The sequence below is a fragment of the Bos taurus genome, chromosome 25, assembly GCF_002263795.3.
Source record: "Bos taurus isolate L1 Dominette 01449 registration number 42190680 breed Hereford chromosome 25, ARS-UCD2.0, whole genome shotgun sequence".
NCBI classification, from domain to species: domain Eukaryota; kingdom Metazoa; phylum Chordata; class Mammalia; order Artiodactyla; family Bovidae; genus Bos; species Bos taurus.
Window position 1 is genome coordinate 41,823,628 of NC_037352.1, and position 16,890 is coordinate 41,840,517.

General features: G+C 54.8%; 1 protein-coding gene across 19 annotated transcripts in view; it reads right to left on the reverse strand.

Annotated features, from left to right (window-relative positions):
* SUN1 (Sad1 and UNC84 domain containing 1) overlaps nucleotides 1-16,890 on the reverse strand; it is a 46,880-nt gene that overhangs the window by 3,750 nt on the left and 26,240 nt on the right. For 8 of the 19 annotated variants that reach the window (XM_024985162.2, XM_024985152.2, XM_024985153.2 and 5 more), the window contains 15 exons: nucleotides 14,856-15,041; nucleotides 14,324-14,407; nucleotides 13,990-14,136; nucleotides 12,806-12,904; nucleotides 12,200-12,293; nucleotides 11,280-11,338; nucleotides 10,983-11,128; nucleotides 10,061-10,237; nucleotides 9,292-9,378; nucleotides 8,213-8,256; nucleotides 6,412-6,547; nucleotides 4,476-4,730; nucleotides 3,856-3,940; nucleotides 1,398-1,513; nucleotides 136-303 (listed from right to left, as the gene is read on the reverse strand). In XM_024985162.2, coding sequence (XP_024840930.1) covers nucleotides 136-303; nucleotides 1,398-1,513; nucleotides 3,856-3,940; nucleotides 4,476-4,730; nucleotides 6,412-6,547; nucleotides 8,213-8,256; nucleotides 9,292-9,378; nucleotides 10,061-10,237; nucleotides 10,983-11,128; nucleotides 11,280-11,338; nucleotides 12,200-12,293; nucleotides 12,806-12,904; nucleotides 13,990-14,136; nucleotides 14,324-14,407; nucleotides 14,856-15,041 — 1,883 coding nt within the window. The other 11 variants (XM_024985171.2, XM_059881651.1, XM_059881642.1 and 8 more) reach the window with 10 other exon arrangements.

Here is a 16,890-nt window from a genome sequence, read left to right on the forward strand (position 1 = left end):
ACTCAGAGGTCAGCGGGCAGAGGGGAGGACCAAGGGGCGACGCCGGTAGTGTACTCGCGTCACAGCCTTCTCGGGGCTCAGTCTGGGAGATTCCCAGAGGGCTGAGACGGGGTCTCGGGGTTCGGGTGCACTCACGTAAACCGCAAAGTCCTTGGGGGCGCTGGTGATGCTGCCCGTGGGCGACAGAGTCTTTGGTATGTGCTCCAGGGTGAAGGCGGTCGGGCGGATCGTCATTGACAGCCTCACCACCAGGTACCCCTGGGAGCCTCTGAACGCCCAGCAGTTCCCTGGGTAGATGTCAGGCTGCGGAGAGGCAACACTCATACTTAATGCTGAGCAAGCTCCTGCCACTTGAAACAGGAGCGGTGAGAGAACACGGGCTAATACTGAAAAAACAAACCACGCAATGTTTGCTGGTAAGAAGTGGTCATGAGTAAGATCAGAAATAGGAAGTGAGGAAAGGCATCTGTGACTTCACCCCGAAGGGCCACGTGTGCAGCACGAGGTGAGCGCCTGGTCAGGTGAGCCCGTGGGAACGGGCGGCACACGGCACTGTGAGCGCCTCGGATGCAGGGAGAGACCCTGTTCCCAGAGCAACGAGAAAACCACAATTCAAGCGACACCTGTCACCACCTCTCACCTCGCAGACAGATTATAATCTCCACCAGACAAAACCCGCTCTATGTGCTGGGGGTGCACGCCCCGCATGCCGAGCCCAGAGCAGCAGGATGCAGCCCCTGGCATTTGCGGAGCGCGCATGCAGCCACGCTCTGGCTGAACGGGGAGCCCACGTTCACGCCCTGTGTGTGGACACAGCCCCAGACAACAGAGGTGGAGCACTCCCCGCGAGAGAGGGCTTGTACTGCGGTGGAGGACCCTGCAGCCCTCGCCCGGGACCACCTCCCACCCACCCCAGCACCCCGTGTGCATCTCCGCCTCTCCAAGCGCACCAGCCGCCCACCCTGCGCCTGGGGCTCCGGGTCCCCGGCAGGGTCCTTTCTACCTGCAGAGAGGCCAGGCTCCCCAGGGGCAAGCCAGGCTGTGCCCTCTCAGACAGGCCTGGGTCTGAGCCGTAGGGGACACCCCCGAGAGACCGTAAAGCCCAGCACAGGACGGCATGGGCAGCCTCGCCTGCGGCAAGTCCAGAAACAAGCAGAGCCAGCAGAGGCATCAGAAATCGCCTCTGCGTGAGCGGGGGTGATGGGGACCGTGAGGTGTGGGACTCTGCTCCTGGGTCTGGGGCCGCTGCATGAGGCACACCCTGGACTGTGGACTCGGGACTTGCACGCTCCAGCCTGCAGCTCTGTGGCAGCAGAACACGCACACCCCCAGACAGTCACAGCGGCACCACCTGCTCAAGGCCAGGACATGCACACGTGGCCCGGACGCCTGCTCACCTGGATGGCCACGCGGGGCGACTGGGAGAAGTACCAGAGCGGCACGCCGAACAGGCTGATGAGTGCGGTCTTGGTCTCGTACGTCTCGGAGCAGCGGGTACTCAAGACGCTCCCCCCTGCAGCAGAGCACAGACGCGACTCAGCGCCTCATCCTACTGTTTCGGAAGCAGCATCACTCCCACCTCAGGGGTCTGTTTGTAATGTTCTACAAATTCTCACGTTTCTAGTCATGTAAATAATCTTACATGAAAATCAGCTCCAATCTTACTTTTTTAATATTTACTTGACTGATGGGGTCTAGTTGCAGCACTGGGGAGGTTCACTCACGGCTGTGCTTGGCCCTCTAGCTGTGGCGTGCAGGCTCCAGAGCACAGGCTTAGTGCCTGCAGTGCTCAGGCTTAGCTGCTCTGCAGCGCGTGGGATCGTCCCAGACGAGGGATCGAACTGTGTCCCCTGCACTGCAAGGTGAATTGTTAACTACTGGACCACCAGGGAAGCCCCTCCATTCTTAATTTTACTTTTTCCAAATTCAGAGTCAACAGTTGAGAAATGTTTTAGGACGCACAGTCCTACTGCCAAGAAGACATTGGGCTCCCCGCCTGCCACGATGGGGGCGGGGACTCAATGAATTTTTGTTCTCATTTTAAAATAAAGAATAATGAATCTAACCAGGCATCAGCGTTACCTGACAGGGCAGTTTTCAGATGGCCTACCTATTGCTGGGGTAATGGGAAGTGTCTGCCAACAGGACAGGATTTCTATTTGGAAATAAACAAAAATGCTCTGGGAGCAGATAGTGGTAACTGGTAAGACATGGGAAGTGTGCTGAAAGCCCCCCAACGGCACACTTGAAAATGGTGAAGTCTGTTACACGAATTATATCTCAATAATTATCATAAAAAGTGTTAAAAAAAAAAAAAGTCCAATTTTCCTCTCAGTAGGACATGGGATAGGATGTTGGTGCCAAAGCAGGTCAAAACAAGTTGGTGTGGGAAGAAACATCAACTAAAATAAACTAAAAAGAACACAAGTATGTGATTAATAAATCCAAGCAGTCCCGAGCCGTCTGTCCGCTAGGAGCCAGCGGCGCCTCCGCCGGATGCACACCACCACCCCGGGGACACCAGCAGACATAGCCCCGGCCCCTCTCGGGGCTCCTCACCTAATGGGAGAAGCGTGCATGGGACAGAATTTTAAACAAGAAAATAACGTGATTTTGATCTAGCTGATCAGCCGGCCCAAACTTCTGAATTCTTTTTAAAATATCTTATTCTCCGTCTAAAAAAGTGTCTTCTTAAATACAGTGACTCAGTTTTTTCACTTAGGAAGAGCCAATAAATGCTTTGTTCAGTACCAGAACATTCAGTTCAGCCTTCTCGGGATGAGGAGAATTCTGAATCGATGGCATACCAACCTGTGAGGACTTACACCTCTGAGAAAACATGGCAACTACTGGTCCCATCGAACTGGTAAAAATCATGTGATGTCTCTGAGTTGTCAAAGTTTCCTCAGAAACCACTGAATTTCAGAACACAAAACTACAATCACTTAAAATATTCTAAAACAGTCATTCTAAACACCAGCCGCACAGCAAGCAGCTTTTGGACGCCTCCAGCAGGAGCAACAGCCCACGAGGGTGGGTGAGGGGAGGCCCCCGGCCCCACCAGCGCCCTGCCAGCTGCCCTCAGCCCTCCCGCAGGTGCTCACACGGTTACTGGCGCGTGCCAAGAACCTCTCTTCCTCCGAGAGACCCTAAACGTTCAGAAAACCAAGATTTTCTCCAACTCGTCTGCCGCCAAACGCTCCCTGAACTGACGTGACGCCACTCCCGTTTTCACACGCATCCCCTGTGACCCCGGGTGCTGTCCTGGAGGTCACCGAGGGCTGGCGACAAAGGTCCATGGGCTCCCCGCCTCGCTGAACCACAGGCTGGCCCTTCCAGTGCACCTGGCCCGGGGCCACGTCCACGCAGCACCTCCGACAGGCCTTCCTGAGAAGCCGGAACGGTGCCCGTCCTTTCTACCCACCAGCTGTGGCTTCTGGCATGGTAATGGCCATTCTTCTTTCATCTGTCTCCCCCTGGAGAGGAGGTTCCGGGGGGCAAGGACTGTCCGATTCACTGCTGTGTCCCTGACGCCCCCAACGGGCCTGCACGTGGCTGACAGGGAGCACTACTGTCCCGGGACAGTTTGAAAGATACTCTACAGTCAGTGGACTTCTATACTTTAAAAAACCCACACACTTTACAACACACAAGACTGTAAGTGAATAACCAGTAGTTCTGGGGTTCTGCTGCTGCGTGTCATCTGGCCGCGCACCCCCACAGCCCGCGCTCCGGGGGAGCTGGCCCGTCTCCAGCAGACCCCAGGGGTGCGCCTGGAGTGCCACTCCCCCTCAGGCCGTCGCGCGCTCTCTCATGCCCCCGTCCCTGCTCTTGACGGAGGAATCGGGCACTCACCCCCAGACTCCAGGGCGAAGTCCACCATGCCCGTCTTGTCCTGGGAGTACAGCTTCAGGGCGTTGTTCACGATGACCCGTGCTTGCTGGGCAGAGGCGGCGCCCACAGGAGCAGAGACAAGACTCGCACGTTAGTGAGAGACAGACTTTCAGTGAGCTCTATGTGGGCGCCTCAGCAACGCCAGACTTGAGTCCTGCTTGTGACCGCGGGGACCTTGGCGAGAGGGCCAAAGCCAGACACCCAGGCTCAGACCCGGCACAAAAGGCTCAGAGCCAGAACCCCTGGTGCCATAAAAAGTGGACAAGCAAGGGACAGCATCAGAGACGGCAACTGGGATGGCACTGTGGGGATTTCCGTGTAATTCTAGAAGGGGTGTGGCCACCCAGGTAGACAAAGTCTTTGGGACAACAAGGTTAATGAAGTGTGAAGCGTAATCCTTCCAAGAAGTAGTCTGACAACAGGAAGCCTGCCCCCACACCCGCTTGGAGTTGAGCACTTTCCACACCGTCGTCACACCCTTCAGGGACCACGCCCAGGCAACAAGACATCAGCATCTGCTAGCTTATACCTACATGGGCAGCTTCATCACCACGTGACTTAAACATTCCTCGTCTACTCACCGCTTCTGTTATTCCCGAAATGCCTGCTCCGCTCACAGCAGACACTATAGTTTCAGAGGTCGGCATCTGTCTTGTCACAGAAATGTGGTGCGTGATGTTCCTCAGGATCTGCAGCTCTAAATCTCGTAGCAAAACCTGCACATCATCCTTGCTCACAAACTGAGCAGACAGCTTCTGGAGCAGCCAGTCGACAGAAGAATCGTGCTCATCCCCAGAGAATATGAGTCTGAGAGTCTCTCTGATCTGGACATCCACCTAGAAACATCATTGGTATCATGTGAATCTATTGTTTTAGATCAATCTTTTCAACTCTTCAATAACCTTAGATACCCAGGAAAGACCACACAGCTGACCAAAACCCATGACAGAAACGCGACACAGTTCTTCCCTTTCATACAAGATTTAAGAACCCTCCAAAGATGCTGGGATACATTCAAGGAGCAGGGACAGAGGTAAGCAAGTCTGGGTGCCCTGGGTGCCCAAAAAGGGGGCTGGAGGGGGCCCCGCCCCAGGTGAGGTGCAGAGACAACAGGGCCCCGTCTTCAAATTCAGCCTGAGAAGCTAACAGTCCCATACACAACTGCAGACGTGACTTTACGCAGGGAGGAAGCATCTGGTGCAGTGTTCCTACAGACACCATGGTGTGCACATGCTCCTCTTCAGGCTCCAGAGAACGAGCTCGGGGCAGAAGCACATGGGAAAGCTCAGCTCCTGTGATGCCGCCAGCCAGCGACCTCCCCATCTGCGCACTCTGGAATGTTCTACCACACGTGTGAGCCGCCACCCCGCCTCAGGGCACTTCAGCACTAACGTCACAACGCTGCTCGTGTGTCCGTGGCCCCTGCGTGGGCTCTTTCACCTCTGCACCCGGGTCCCAAGAGCGGGGCTGCTTGTCTTCAAGACCAAGTCTCTGCGACCCATGACCGTCTCAGGGCCTTCCCCCAGGAGGCTGCAGGCCCCTGTCCCCCAGGCCCCCTGCAGGGACGGTCACAACCCCACCAACCCGAGGACCGAGGAGCAGGTGTTCATGCGACTTGTGAGCCCACTCAGGGAGACAGGTCGCCTGCTAGGGTGGGCTGGGTCTATGCTACACTACGCTAAGTCACTTCAGTCGTGTCCGACTCTGTGTGACCCCATAGACGGCAGCCCAGCAGGCTCCCCCGTCCCTGGGATTCTCCAGGCAAGAACACTGGAGTGGGTTTCCATTTCCTTCTCCAATGCATGAAAGTGAAAAGTGAAAGTGAAGTCGCTCAGTCGTGTCCGACTCTTAGCGACCCCATGGACTGCAGCCCACCAGGCTCCTCCGTCCCTGGGATTTTCCATGCGAGAGTACTGGAGTGGGTGCCATTGCCTTCTCCAGGGCTGAGTCTAGTGACTGACTAAACCAAAAACACACTGCTTCAGGGCTCTAACAGTCGTGTTTTACCGCAGCCGCCGTGTGCTCTGCAACAGTACACCGTTACAGTTGTTCACGTATTTATCGGTGTTCATCAGCCTCGGGGCTCCTGGCACCACAGACCGACCTGTCCCCTGCCCGCCCGCCCAGCTCAGCAGAGCCTGCGCCTCTGCAGCATCTGCTCTCACCGCCCGCAGCTCTGCGCGTGGGGCTTCTGTGTGAGCATGGGCGGCCCCAACGCAATGTCCTGACGCACGGATGTGAGGCACGAGCGTCTGCTCTGGGGACAGACAGACAAACTGCCCCCTCCACACAGGCGCGGCCTTGGAGGGCAGGCAGGCCTGGCAACCCACACTTCGTGTCACTGGAGTGGAGGGAACTCGAGGGGAGCTCAGTTTTTTAATTATTTCATTTAACATGTTCAGAAAACTTCAAACATAGTAAAATAAAATTTTTAAAGAAAGTTGAAATTAAAAAGACTTAAGGCACCAACTCAGTGTCTCTATTTTCCACAACAAACATAAAAGCTGAGGCACTTGCCTTCTCACGGATGGCCTCAGCCTTCTCACAGCCGGCCTGCCCACGCTGCCAGCTGGACAAGTCCGCTTTCAGGTGCCCCAGCTCCTGCTCCAGACGCCCAACCAGGGCAGGCAGGCGCTGCTCCTCGCCAGCCCCACTGCAGGGGAAGGACGGCAGACAGAACCGTCAGGGAGAGGCCCCGTCACAGGGAGGGAGGCTGCCAACACCCCCTGCCCCCAGCACACGGCAGGTTCAAGTCAAGGGCCCAGGGACTGTTCCCACCTCAGCGTCGGCGCACACGCACGCACACACACCCCACACACATACACACACCCCACACAAACACACCCCACACACACAATCACACCCCCCCACACACACACACACCCCACACACATACACACACCCCCCACACACACACACCCCAAACACACACCCCACACAATCACACCACACACACACACCCCCCACATACACACACACCACACACATACACACACCACACACACACAATCACACCCCACCCACACACACACCCCAAACACACACCCCACACACACAATCACACCACACACACACACCCCCCACATACACACACACCACACACATACACACACCACACACATACACACACCACACACACACAATCACACCACACACACACACACACCACACACACTGCCCGGGCAGGGGCCGGACCCACTGTCAGCAGTGGTTATGCCTCCACTGGGGGCTGGGCACCTCCTATACACCATTTAATATGTAAAACCTACCCCTATCTCCTTAAAATTCTGAAAGACTTCATAAACTCATAAATGAGGCTATGTTTATTGGTAATCATCATAAAGTCAAGAATGAATTTTTCATGCTACTAGGAGAGAAAACTTAAACTAAAAGCATGGTTTCGGGGTTTTAACAATCCTATTTTAATGCAGCCATTTTATGTTAGGAAACGGTAGTGTTCCATTTATCTTGTTTATAGGCAGGTCCCATTGCATGGAGAATCTCACAAGAGTGCCCTCGGGGGTGAACACTGCAGGGTCTGCACGGTCTGTCAGAGGGGCTTTGACACATAAAGGCCCTGCAGGAGAGTTAAAAGGTCTGCCACTCACACCGTCCTGAGGCCTAAAATCACGACACAGGACCCACAGACACACTGGGGCCAGAGACAGGAAGACTGGAGGTCAGAGCTCCCCACCTGTTCGCTTCCAAGTGAGTTACTGGAGTAACAGAAGGGTAGCAGCAGCGGGGAGAGCCAGGTGACAAAACCAAGTGTGTGAAAAAGACAGGCAGCTGTGAGGCTCGCAGGCAAGGGAAGCCCCGCACAGCTGAGGGCGTAAACGTGCGCGGGAGAGGCAGCAGGGCGCGAGGACCAAACGCGGTGCCCTCGGAACTGCCGAAAGCCCAGGGCTCAGAGGAGGCCCAGCCGCGCCACAGCCACAGTGGCTCGGAAGGCAGGTCTCCTCAAGGGGCTGCCGAGCAGGGCCCAGGGCTGTACTGCGGTGCCCCGGGGTGAGCAGAGGCCCCGGCAGGAGGCCCACCGCCCCCACGGCCCACGGCCGCTCCTTACCCTGCCTGGGGTGGCCCTCCAAGGCGCGTCCAGGGACGGAGGCTCCCCAGAGCACACAGGGCCCCGCGTCTTTGGTGCTGCGCGGGGGTGGATGGCAACAAGCCTCCCCCAGCCTCCTCCATCCTCAGGTGCCCTGAGAACCTCCCAGGAAGACAGCGGCTGCAGCTGACACAGCCCCCGTGCTGAGACGGTGCGGCCCACGGGACACCGAGGAGCCCAAAGGCGGGAGAGGAATTACGTGAAACGTCCTACCTGGCTGTTCTTAGCTTGGCCTGCTCTAGCTCCTTCTGGATGGCCTAAAACGATCGAGAAACTGTTTAAATACACAAGTTATGCGCCAACTTTCCAGGAAGTCACATACATGACTACATACATGTAAATAGGAACAGACACACATTTATCTGGGATTCTCCCCCTTAATTTAAAGCCCATCCCTGGCTGCTGGCAGGCAGGTGAGGGATGTTTACTTTACTTTTCACAGCAGACTTTAAAAGACACACACTGTCCATTCAGAGGGGCACACAGTTCACCTGGGAGCGGCTTGACAGATTTTCAAACTAAGCAGCTCCCGTAACCAGTACCCAGGCCATGAAGCCAGACTCCGCCAGCCCCAGCGAGTGCCTTAAATGTGGCAGGGCGCGGAGAAGCAGGTGGCAGATTCACACACGAAGCCGTGCCTCATTAACACGGATTGTTCACAGCCATTCACAGGTCATAACTGGACCGAGGCCCCGCTCCATGGCAGCAGCAACACACGCGTGGGACAGCCACGGGCTCTCCTGCGGGGGCCACGGAAACTTCCAACTGATGAACAAAGTAAACCGCCTGCCTCGGACACTGTCTGCGGTGAGCCCCACCCCGAGAGCTATGGTCTCCCCTGAAGCAGCAGGGCCACCCCTCTTTCAGCCACCCCCAGGCCTCCCCTCTCTGCCTCCTCGACACCTGAAGAGACCGGACTTCCCCTGGAAAATCCCTCTGCACAGGGTCAGGGTGCTGCTCCTCTCCCTGTCCACACACACCACCCTGCAGAGAGGGGGGACGGTGAGGAGAGCCTGCCCAGCCCACAACTGGCTCAGACCCTTCCCCTCAAAAGACAGCTGGGAGCCCGTGAGCTGGACACACGTGGGAGTCACTAGAGCAAGACCGCAAGCACCCACGGCTCAGGGCGCAGGCAGAAATACTGCTGTTTAGCCTCAGAGAGGACGGCAGCAGACGCCCTAAGGCAGCACCTCCAAGAGAGGCTGGGGACGTGAACACAGCGACGACGGGTGACTTCTGTCAAGGAAACCGCGCTGCTGGGGCTAAAAGTGAAAGATCAAGTGCATGAATACCTCAGATCTTTCTGTCAGTTCTCCAAGTACATCTTCCAGGCTGGAGATGCGCAATTCATGCTCTTGGTGAAGCGTCACATAGTCAGTCTTGAAAGGGAAAATGAATGAAAAATGGCAGAGAAAATTAAGCAGCAGATAAGCCCAAACCTGTCAGCCAGGCCACGCCGTTCCTCCACAGCACAGCCCGCCACAGTGCCCCGCAGGGAGGACGTCCTCTCTGGGTCTAAGTTCAGACATCTGAAACCTGCCCTACGGTGGTTTTGAGGAAAACGGACTGACAATTCTTTCTTTGAGAACCAAACAGATGAGACATGAAACATATATATATATAAAAGCTCATGGTTCCATAAGGACTAGTAGCTGCTCTTAACTATCTCATGATCTTGAGATATTTTAAGTAACAGCTTTGAGCAAATTTTCAGTTCAGTGATAGTAAACTTTCGTGCAACTGTGTTCAATCCACTCATGAAATAAAATGCAGGCCAGGGACAGCCATGTGTCCAGCTGCAGCCTGCGCCCCATCCTGGGCGACACCCACAGGCCTCTCTGCCTGCCCCACCCTGTCCTCAGATGGGGCTTCTCCTCGGGAGTGGCAGGAGCACCACAGCACCGGCCACGGCAGGCCAAGGACCCACTGCCCTCCCTGCAGCGCCCCACCGCAGGGTCCACCTTCTCCCTGTGCCTGAGAACCCCCTGGTGTCACTGTGGAGCCCAGGAGCCCACCAGCACCAGCCCCCTTGAGACGCTGCCCCCGCCCCACACTCCTCACCGGGGGTGACCCCCCTTCACTGCTGCTGTCCGCCCGGTCCACCCGAGCCTGTAGCTTCTGGAGCAAAGCCACCAGCTGTCCCAGCTTCTCATCGTGCCTGTGACACTGTCCCGACAATGTGGCCACCTGCCTCTCCACCTCACTCATCCGATGCCAGTGGAAGGCTTCATCGCCAACCTGGAGAGTAAGAGGTTCCAAAGGAGACAAAAAGACAGGACAAGTCCAGACAGCAAGCAGAGCGCTACAGGAAAACGCCAACTACAACTCACACAGCCCGAAGGAAAAGACAGAAAGACGCTCCTCTTCAGTGAGTTCCTTTACATGGCAGCCTATGGGTGGTTTTTATTTTCTGCTTTATGCTTTCTACATTTTCCAAAGTAATGAAAACTTTTTAAGTGAAAATGAACTAAATGATGAGATGAATTGAAATACACAACTCCAATGAACGTCACAGGCACTGCATTTTCACAAGCGAAGGTTCTGTCCACGCACCTTCCTAACTACACAGAGGAGCCCGTGCTCCCCTGTGTCTGTATCACACTTGGGTAATTCTCAAAGTATTTCAAACTCTCCACCAGCAAAAACATTATATGATTCATTAAAGGCTTAGACGATGGTTAACATTTGTTAACAGTGAACTGTTTTCAGTTAAGGTCTGTACGCTGTTTTTTCAAATGTAATGCTGTCGTACATGTCAAGTACCATAAGGTGAACACGGCTTTCACGTGCACCAGGAAACCAGAAAATCCACGTGATACTGGAGCTAACACAGTACTTGAGGTGTGCCTGTATGCATTACTTGAACTGTTTCGGGAACAGGGAAGGAGCCCAGCTGAACTGCCCTGTCGTTTACAAGGAAAGCAGAACTCGCTTGGGAGGACAGACTGGCACTGCCAGGGAAGCGGGTCTCCTGACTGATTACCTGCAGAGGCTGGTTGGGGTGGGAGGCAGCAGGTGTGAGCGTGGTCCCGTGGTCATCCACTCTCTGCACTCTGTGGCTGTGGGTCCAGTTTAACAGAGGCAGGAGTGAAAAGATGTCACCCTGGCCCCACAACAAAACACCTGCAGCTGAAAGCAGAGAAAAAGCACCCGTACACACCTGTGCACACGCTGGTCTTCAAATGGCAGACATTTAAATGCTCTGTTTTTTCACTAATTCACATACATGTGCATGTGTACATACTAGTCATGTAAGATAACAAAGTTAAATTGTACTTACCTAGTAAAAGTAACAGTGGAATGAGCAAGATTAAAAACTTGCAAATATTTCGAAGGCACCTAGGAATGAAAAGATATAACTTGGGAAAAGCGAAAAGCAGGGCTCACCATACTGTCTGCCCTCGCTAGGTAATTTTATACAAAACATACCCCCTGCTCTCATTTTGGAGAAGGCGATGGCACCCCACTCCAGTACTCTTGCCTGGAAAATCCCATGGATGGAGGAGCCTGATGGGCTGCAGTCCATGGGGTCGCCAGAGTCGCACACGACTGAGCGACTTCACTTTCACTTTTCACTTTCACGCATTGGAGAAGGAAATGGCAACCCACTCCAGTGTTCTTGCCTGGAGAATCCCAGGGATGGGGAAGCCTGGTGGGCTGCTGTCTATGGGGTCGCACAGAGTCGGACATGACTGAAGTGACTTAGCAGCAGCAGCTCTCATTTTAAATGGGAAGTGCACAGGCCAAGAAGTGCAGCCAGCTTTGTGCACAAGGTCAGTTGGTGCTACAAGACAGCCTGCCCACGTGGGGCTGTCCTCAGGGCCCACGGGAACAAGCCAACAGGTCATTAACTGCCAACACGCTGGGCTGGGTGCACAGGAGGGCACTCAGGGGCCGTGGGCACTGGCCCACGGGGGCACCCTGGTGCCAGGGTGAGTGCACCAGAGAGGGAGCCAGGGGCCCGGGCCTAGCCCTGAGCACCCTCCCAGCCGTGTGCTCCAGGACGCGCTGCTCAACCTCCGCACACTGGTCTCCTTGACAACACCTGCCTTTCCCCTTGCACAGGAGTGGCTTGAGCAATCATTTAAGAATATGAAAGCACTTTACAAAATATAAAATGGTTAAGTCAAATGAGATCATGAAATCAGCACAAAATCAGCTCTTTAAAACACCCAGCTGACATGGCATCGGCTTCCTTACCTTGTAAGAAGAAACACATTCAACCAAGAGATCAAAGTCACAAACTGGTACCATCCAATCCCGAGCCACCAGAACACTTCAGACGCTGCCTTCCCTAGAAGAGAAAACACCAAAGGTCCTGTGGAGAGTTTTTACGAAGAGCAAATCCCTAAAGGACCAGTTTTGTGAAGACAGGCCAGAACCACAGGAAATGTGTTAACAGACACTCGAAAGTCTATCAAGATGAAGTCAGGGATGAAGTATATAGGATGATGCTTAGTCACCACAGCAGGAATACCCATAACTCAAACAGGAACATAAATAAGCCACAAAGCAACACGTTGTACACAAGACACAAAAGGGAACACGAAGTCCATGCGCTCGCAAGTACAGCAGAAGCAAGCAGCTGGACTCATACAGAACCCCGAACTCCGAGAAACAAAGAATGCCCATGCAGCTAAAACCACAGGACTGGGGGCATTTCTAACAGAGGGCAGAGCACGTACGCGAAGGACAGAAGCACGGAAAGCGCACACGAGATGTGCACTTGGTTAGATAAGCAGTTTACTGCAGGTGCTTAGCCGCCAAAAGCCCAGAAGCGCTAACACCGAAGGCCAAAGTAAGCACCTGGGGCGGCCGTGGCCAAGCAGAGCACCGACAGCAGCGTCCGGGACACACGCCATCCTGCGGCTCCGGCCCTGTGCAGCGCCTGCCCCGAGAGCTGACCTGTGCCGGAGAGGACGAGGCAGGAGAGGCGCCTTCAGACACCAGCCCTGGTCCCGGGGCAGCAGCGGACAGCGCCCGTCTGCACCACACCCGCACCCGCACGTCGGAGCCCACAGCCTCCCCTCAGAACAGCCACTGGCTGGTTAGGCCCAAGCAGGACGCTGACACTGACTCATGAGGCCCCTGCCCCGGGTCGCGACAGTTTTCCCTCCTGCCCACGGACACGCAGGACACAAAATGCAGAGGCTTCTCATCAGCCTGCGGGGCTGGCTGGCAGCTGCCCCGCACACGTGTGCAGTGGCTGCGGGCAGAACGTGTACCAGAAAGGCACTGCAGTCACGTAAAGGAAGTAAACGCCACGCATGCCAGCAGCTAATAGGCTCTGGGTGAGACAATGGCTACTCAGACACCGGAATGAAAATCTTCCCACACTGGTGAAGAATATCTTGGAATCAAACCAGCAGCCCCACTGGGTGACAGAACAAAACACAACAAACTTTATGCCCAACGTCACACCGTATCTAAGGCAGGAAGCTGCTTGTGAAATCAACTGTTCCCGTTTTTTAAGGTTAACCGTGGAAGTTAAACATTCACACAGCATTTGTGTGTTGACTCCCGAAAATGTTAAGTGATTCCAACTCAGCTGATGTGTAAAGACACATGGTGTTAGAGGCTTATCTTTCTTTTTTAATCTATAGCTTTATGTTTATTAATTAACAATGAGAGATAAAAATTTTTGAAGTTCAGCTTTTTAAAAAGACTAGCACCCCTCTGCCAAGAGGCTGGCAGGCACGAGCTGGAAGCACGGCCGTCTCTGCCGCGTGGGCCGCACAGGCTCCGGCCCGGCCCTGAGTCCCGGGTGACAGCACGCACCCAGGGCCCGGCCTCTTCTCAGCCGCTCAGTTCACCTCGAATGTGCTCCTCTCCACACGCTTCATTTACACTAGATACACTTGCAGAGAAGCTTTTCAAGAATGATAGTCTCCATATTTTAAACCAAAGTTACCACTCTCCCGTCAGTTTCACTGAGCCCTTGCATTTCAAGCACAAAGAAACAGTAAACAAGGAGCACCCATGACACTAACTCACGACAGAGACGTCAGAGCTACAAGGCAAAAGCGCCAGACAACCTGCGCGGGACAGGGCGAGCCCCAGGGTCCCTGCCAGCCCTCCTGGCCTCGAGCGGGTGCTGACGTGCGTTTCCAGGTGCTTCCTCCCCTTACACTCGTCGCCTGCAGGGGTGGGACAAGCAGTTAATCGGACAGATGGACATACACACCCTGTCGATCTCAATGGTGCGCAGCAACGGCCATTTGAAACGAGCAGGAAACTCAATTCACGCAAAGTCCCAGCCAGTGCCGCCGGTGCTGCCGGCTCCCGGCCTGAGGGCCGTGGGCCCCCACGGCCTGCCATACTTACACAGCGACGCCCCGTTTGCACGGAGGTGGCCATCCTCAGCCAGGCGCATGCTCGCGTCCATCCTCCCACAGTGACTGGAATGAGCTGCAACACAGGCGAGAGGGGCTGAGCCGGACGGGCTCTGCAGGGCGCCGAGGGGCTGAGCCCGACGCGGCGCTGCAGGGCACCGAGGGGCGGGGGGCCGCCTGCCCGGACATGCCCGCCAGCACACACGGTGGGCCTGCTTCGGTCACTCTTGAAACATCATTCTAAATGCTATTCAAGTAATTTTTTTACTTTAAAAAGGTCATAAGAATAAAAAAATGAGCGTATTAACTTTTTATTTACTGTTTAAATGCTGATCGACATCCAGCAAACACCCAGAACTGCAGAGACAGAGAGGTGCAGAGCAAGGCTGAAAGCAACAGAGAGAGAGAAAGGCCGCACAGGTCAAGGAGAGGGCGTGAGGGAAGCGTCGCGTGGGGAGGAGTGTTTTTTCCACCTTGAAAGCGCTCGATTTGGTGGAAAAAGGAGGAAAAAATTATTTAAATACCTTTTGATTCATGGCTTTCTGACTCATAGCTTTTTGATTCACAACTTTTCAATTTGTAATTTTCTGATGCATAATTGAGCTTCATTAAAACCACTTGGAAAAGTTGCACCAAGAAGGAGGCACAGGACGCCGAGGTGCGCACGGCCAACGACCAGATGCCATCCCCGCAGCCGGCGGCGCGGCCTGCTGAGAGACCGTGAGCAGTCACTCTTCCGGCAAGGCAGGGCGACACGCTTCAGCTAAGGAGGGACCCACCTTTTTTTGGCCATGCCATGCAGCTTGTGGGATCTTGGTTCCCCAACCAGGAACTCTCAACCTGGGCAGTGAAGACTCACGGTCCTAACCACTGGACAGCCAGGGCATTCCCTGGAACCCGCTTTTAAGTGGGGCCCTGCTCGGCAGAGCCGCAAACCAGCCGTCCCCGAGGGCACTGGCAGCACCACGCGTGTCTGTCCGGCTGCGGTGAACACGGGCTCTGAGAACACCGCCGCCTTCAGGAGCCAGCAAAGGGAGTCTGCCCCGCCCTCTGGCCCAGCAAGCCCACTGCACTAGCAGCCGCAAGAAGCCCCTCGGAGAGGAGCAGCCCCTCACAGGCGCTCCGACAGCTCATGCAGCAGGGGACGAGACCCTGCCGCGGACACTGAGGCTCCGTGAACCACGGGCGCCTGGTGGAGGGCGCCTGCCCGGCCGTGGCTTCCTTTCCACAGCACCTAGCACGTCAGGACAGACACTGCAGCCTCCGGAACCTACATCATGCAGGGCGGCGTCTACAAGTCACAGTGGCTAGAAATTTCTATCACTAAAAAAGTTTCTTCACTGAGTGGCACCTGAAGAATGAGGCTCGTTCCTGCTCCGTGACAACCACAGGGCGGCCTGGAGATGGGCCCGCCGGGAGCAGGGAGAAGCAGCCCCATCCATGCACCCCCACTCAGCTCTGTGAGGCCAGGGCACACGCATGAAGCCACGGGGACTGGAGGGATCTGAGCGCGAGTGATTTAGGAGAAATAAGGTCAGAGCTCCAATCCTCTCCCCACATGGCCTGAGTAAAGCAGTAGGCTACTTGTGAAATGGAGGTATGAACCAAAAAAAAAAAAAAAAAAAAACCTGGGACCAGAAACCCCCGTCAGGTCAGCTTTGTGCTCCTCCACTCACATGCCTCTGTGTTTGACACCACAGTGTAAACTTTATACAGAGATTGGTAAAAATAGAAAAAAAATCAATGAGCAGGTTAATCCATGGCCTGTTTCACTGATTATCAAAAATACCAAAATCCATTTTTCATTCATCAATTGGCAACATTTAAAAGAACAAAAATAAGAGACTCCTACTTAGCGAGAGAACGTGAATGGGGCCCTCAGCTGGCCACGCGGGAGAGCGGTCCTGGGCAGTCTGCTGGGAGGCCAGTGGGAACGGTCTATGTAGACTGACGCTATACACAACCTGTCTTCAGCGGCGATGAGGGTGATTCAGAAGCTGCCAGCTGCAACAGTTTTTAAGTATATTTAACTGCTGACTTTGTTTCTGCAGAGGACAGGCTCAGTCAGAGCTGCTCCTTCTCAAAGCCGGCCAGCAGCATCTCAGCTGCTCTGCAGAGGCCGAGCCACGCCATCCACTTCAACCTCAGCTGCTCAGGGCCACAGCCCTCCGATCCTGAAGTCACCTGCCCCTCTCCCAGAAGCATAGCCATTCTGTCCTTCCTTCTCTAAAGACTAGGCCTGGTTCAAGAAACAAAGTTCTGCTCAAAGCAATTGAGACAACCGATAAATTTTCAAAGGAATGACTTTCCATCCATTCATCCATCCTTCTTTCCTAGGTTTACACCTGCTACTGGAGAACAGACGCATCGCCTTAGGCAAGAGAAAGAACACAGAAGCCTCTGTTTTCAGTTTTCAGTTCCCTGAGTCCTCCTGTGGGGTCAGCCCGGGGGCCAGGCAGGCCTGAGGGGCCAGCGGGCACACAGGAGCAAGTCCTGGCAGAGCCGATCTCCACATCTCCAACACCACAGGCTTCTCGCGCAGACACCGATCCTCAGGGC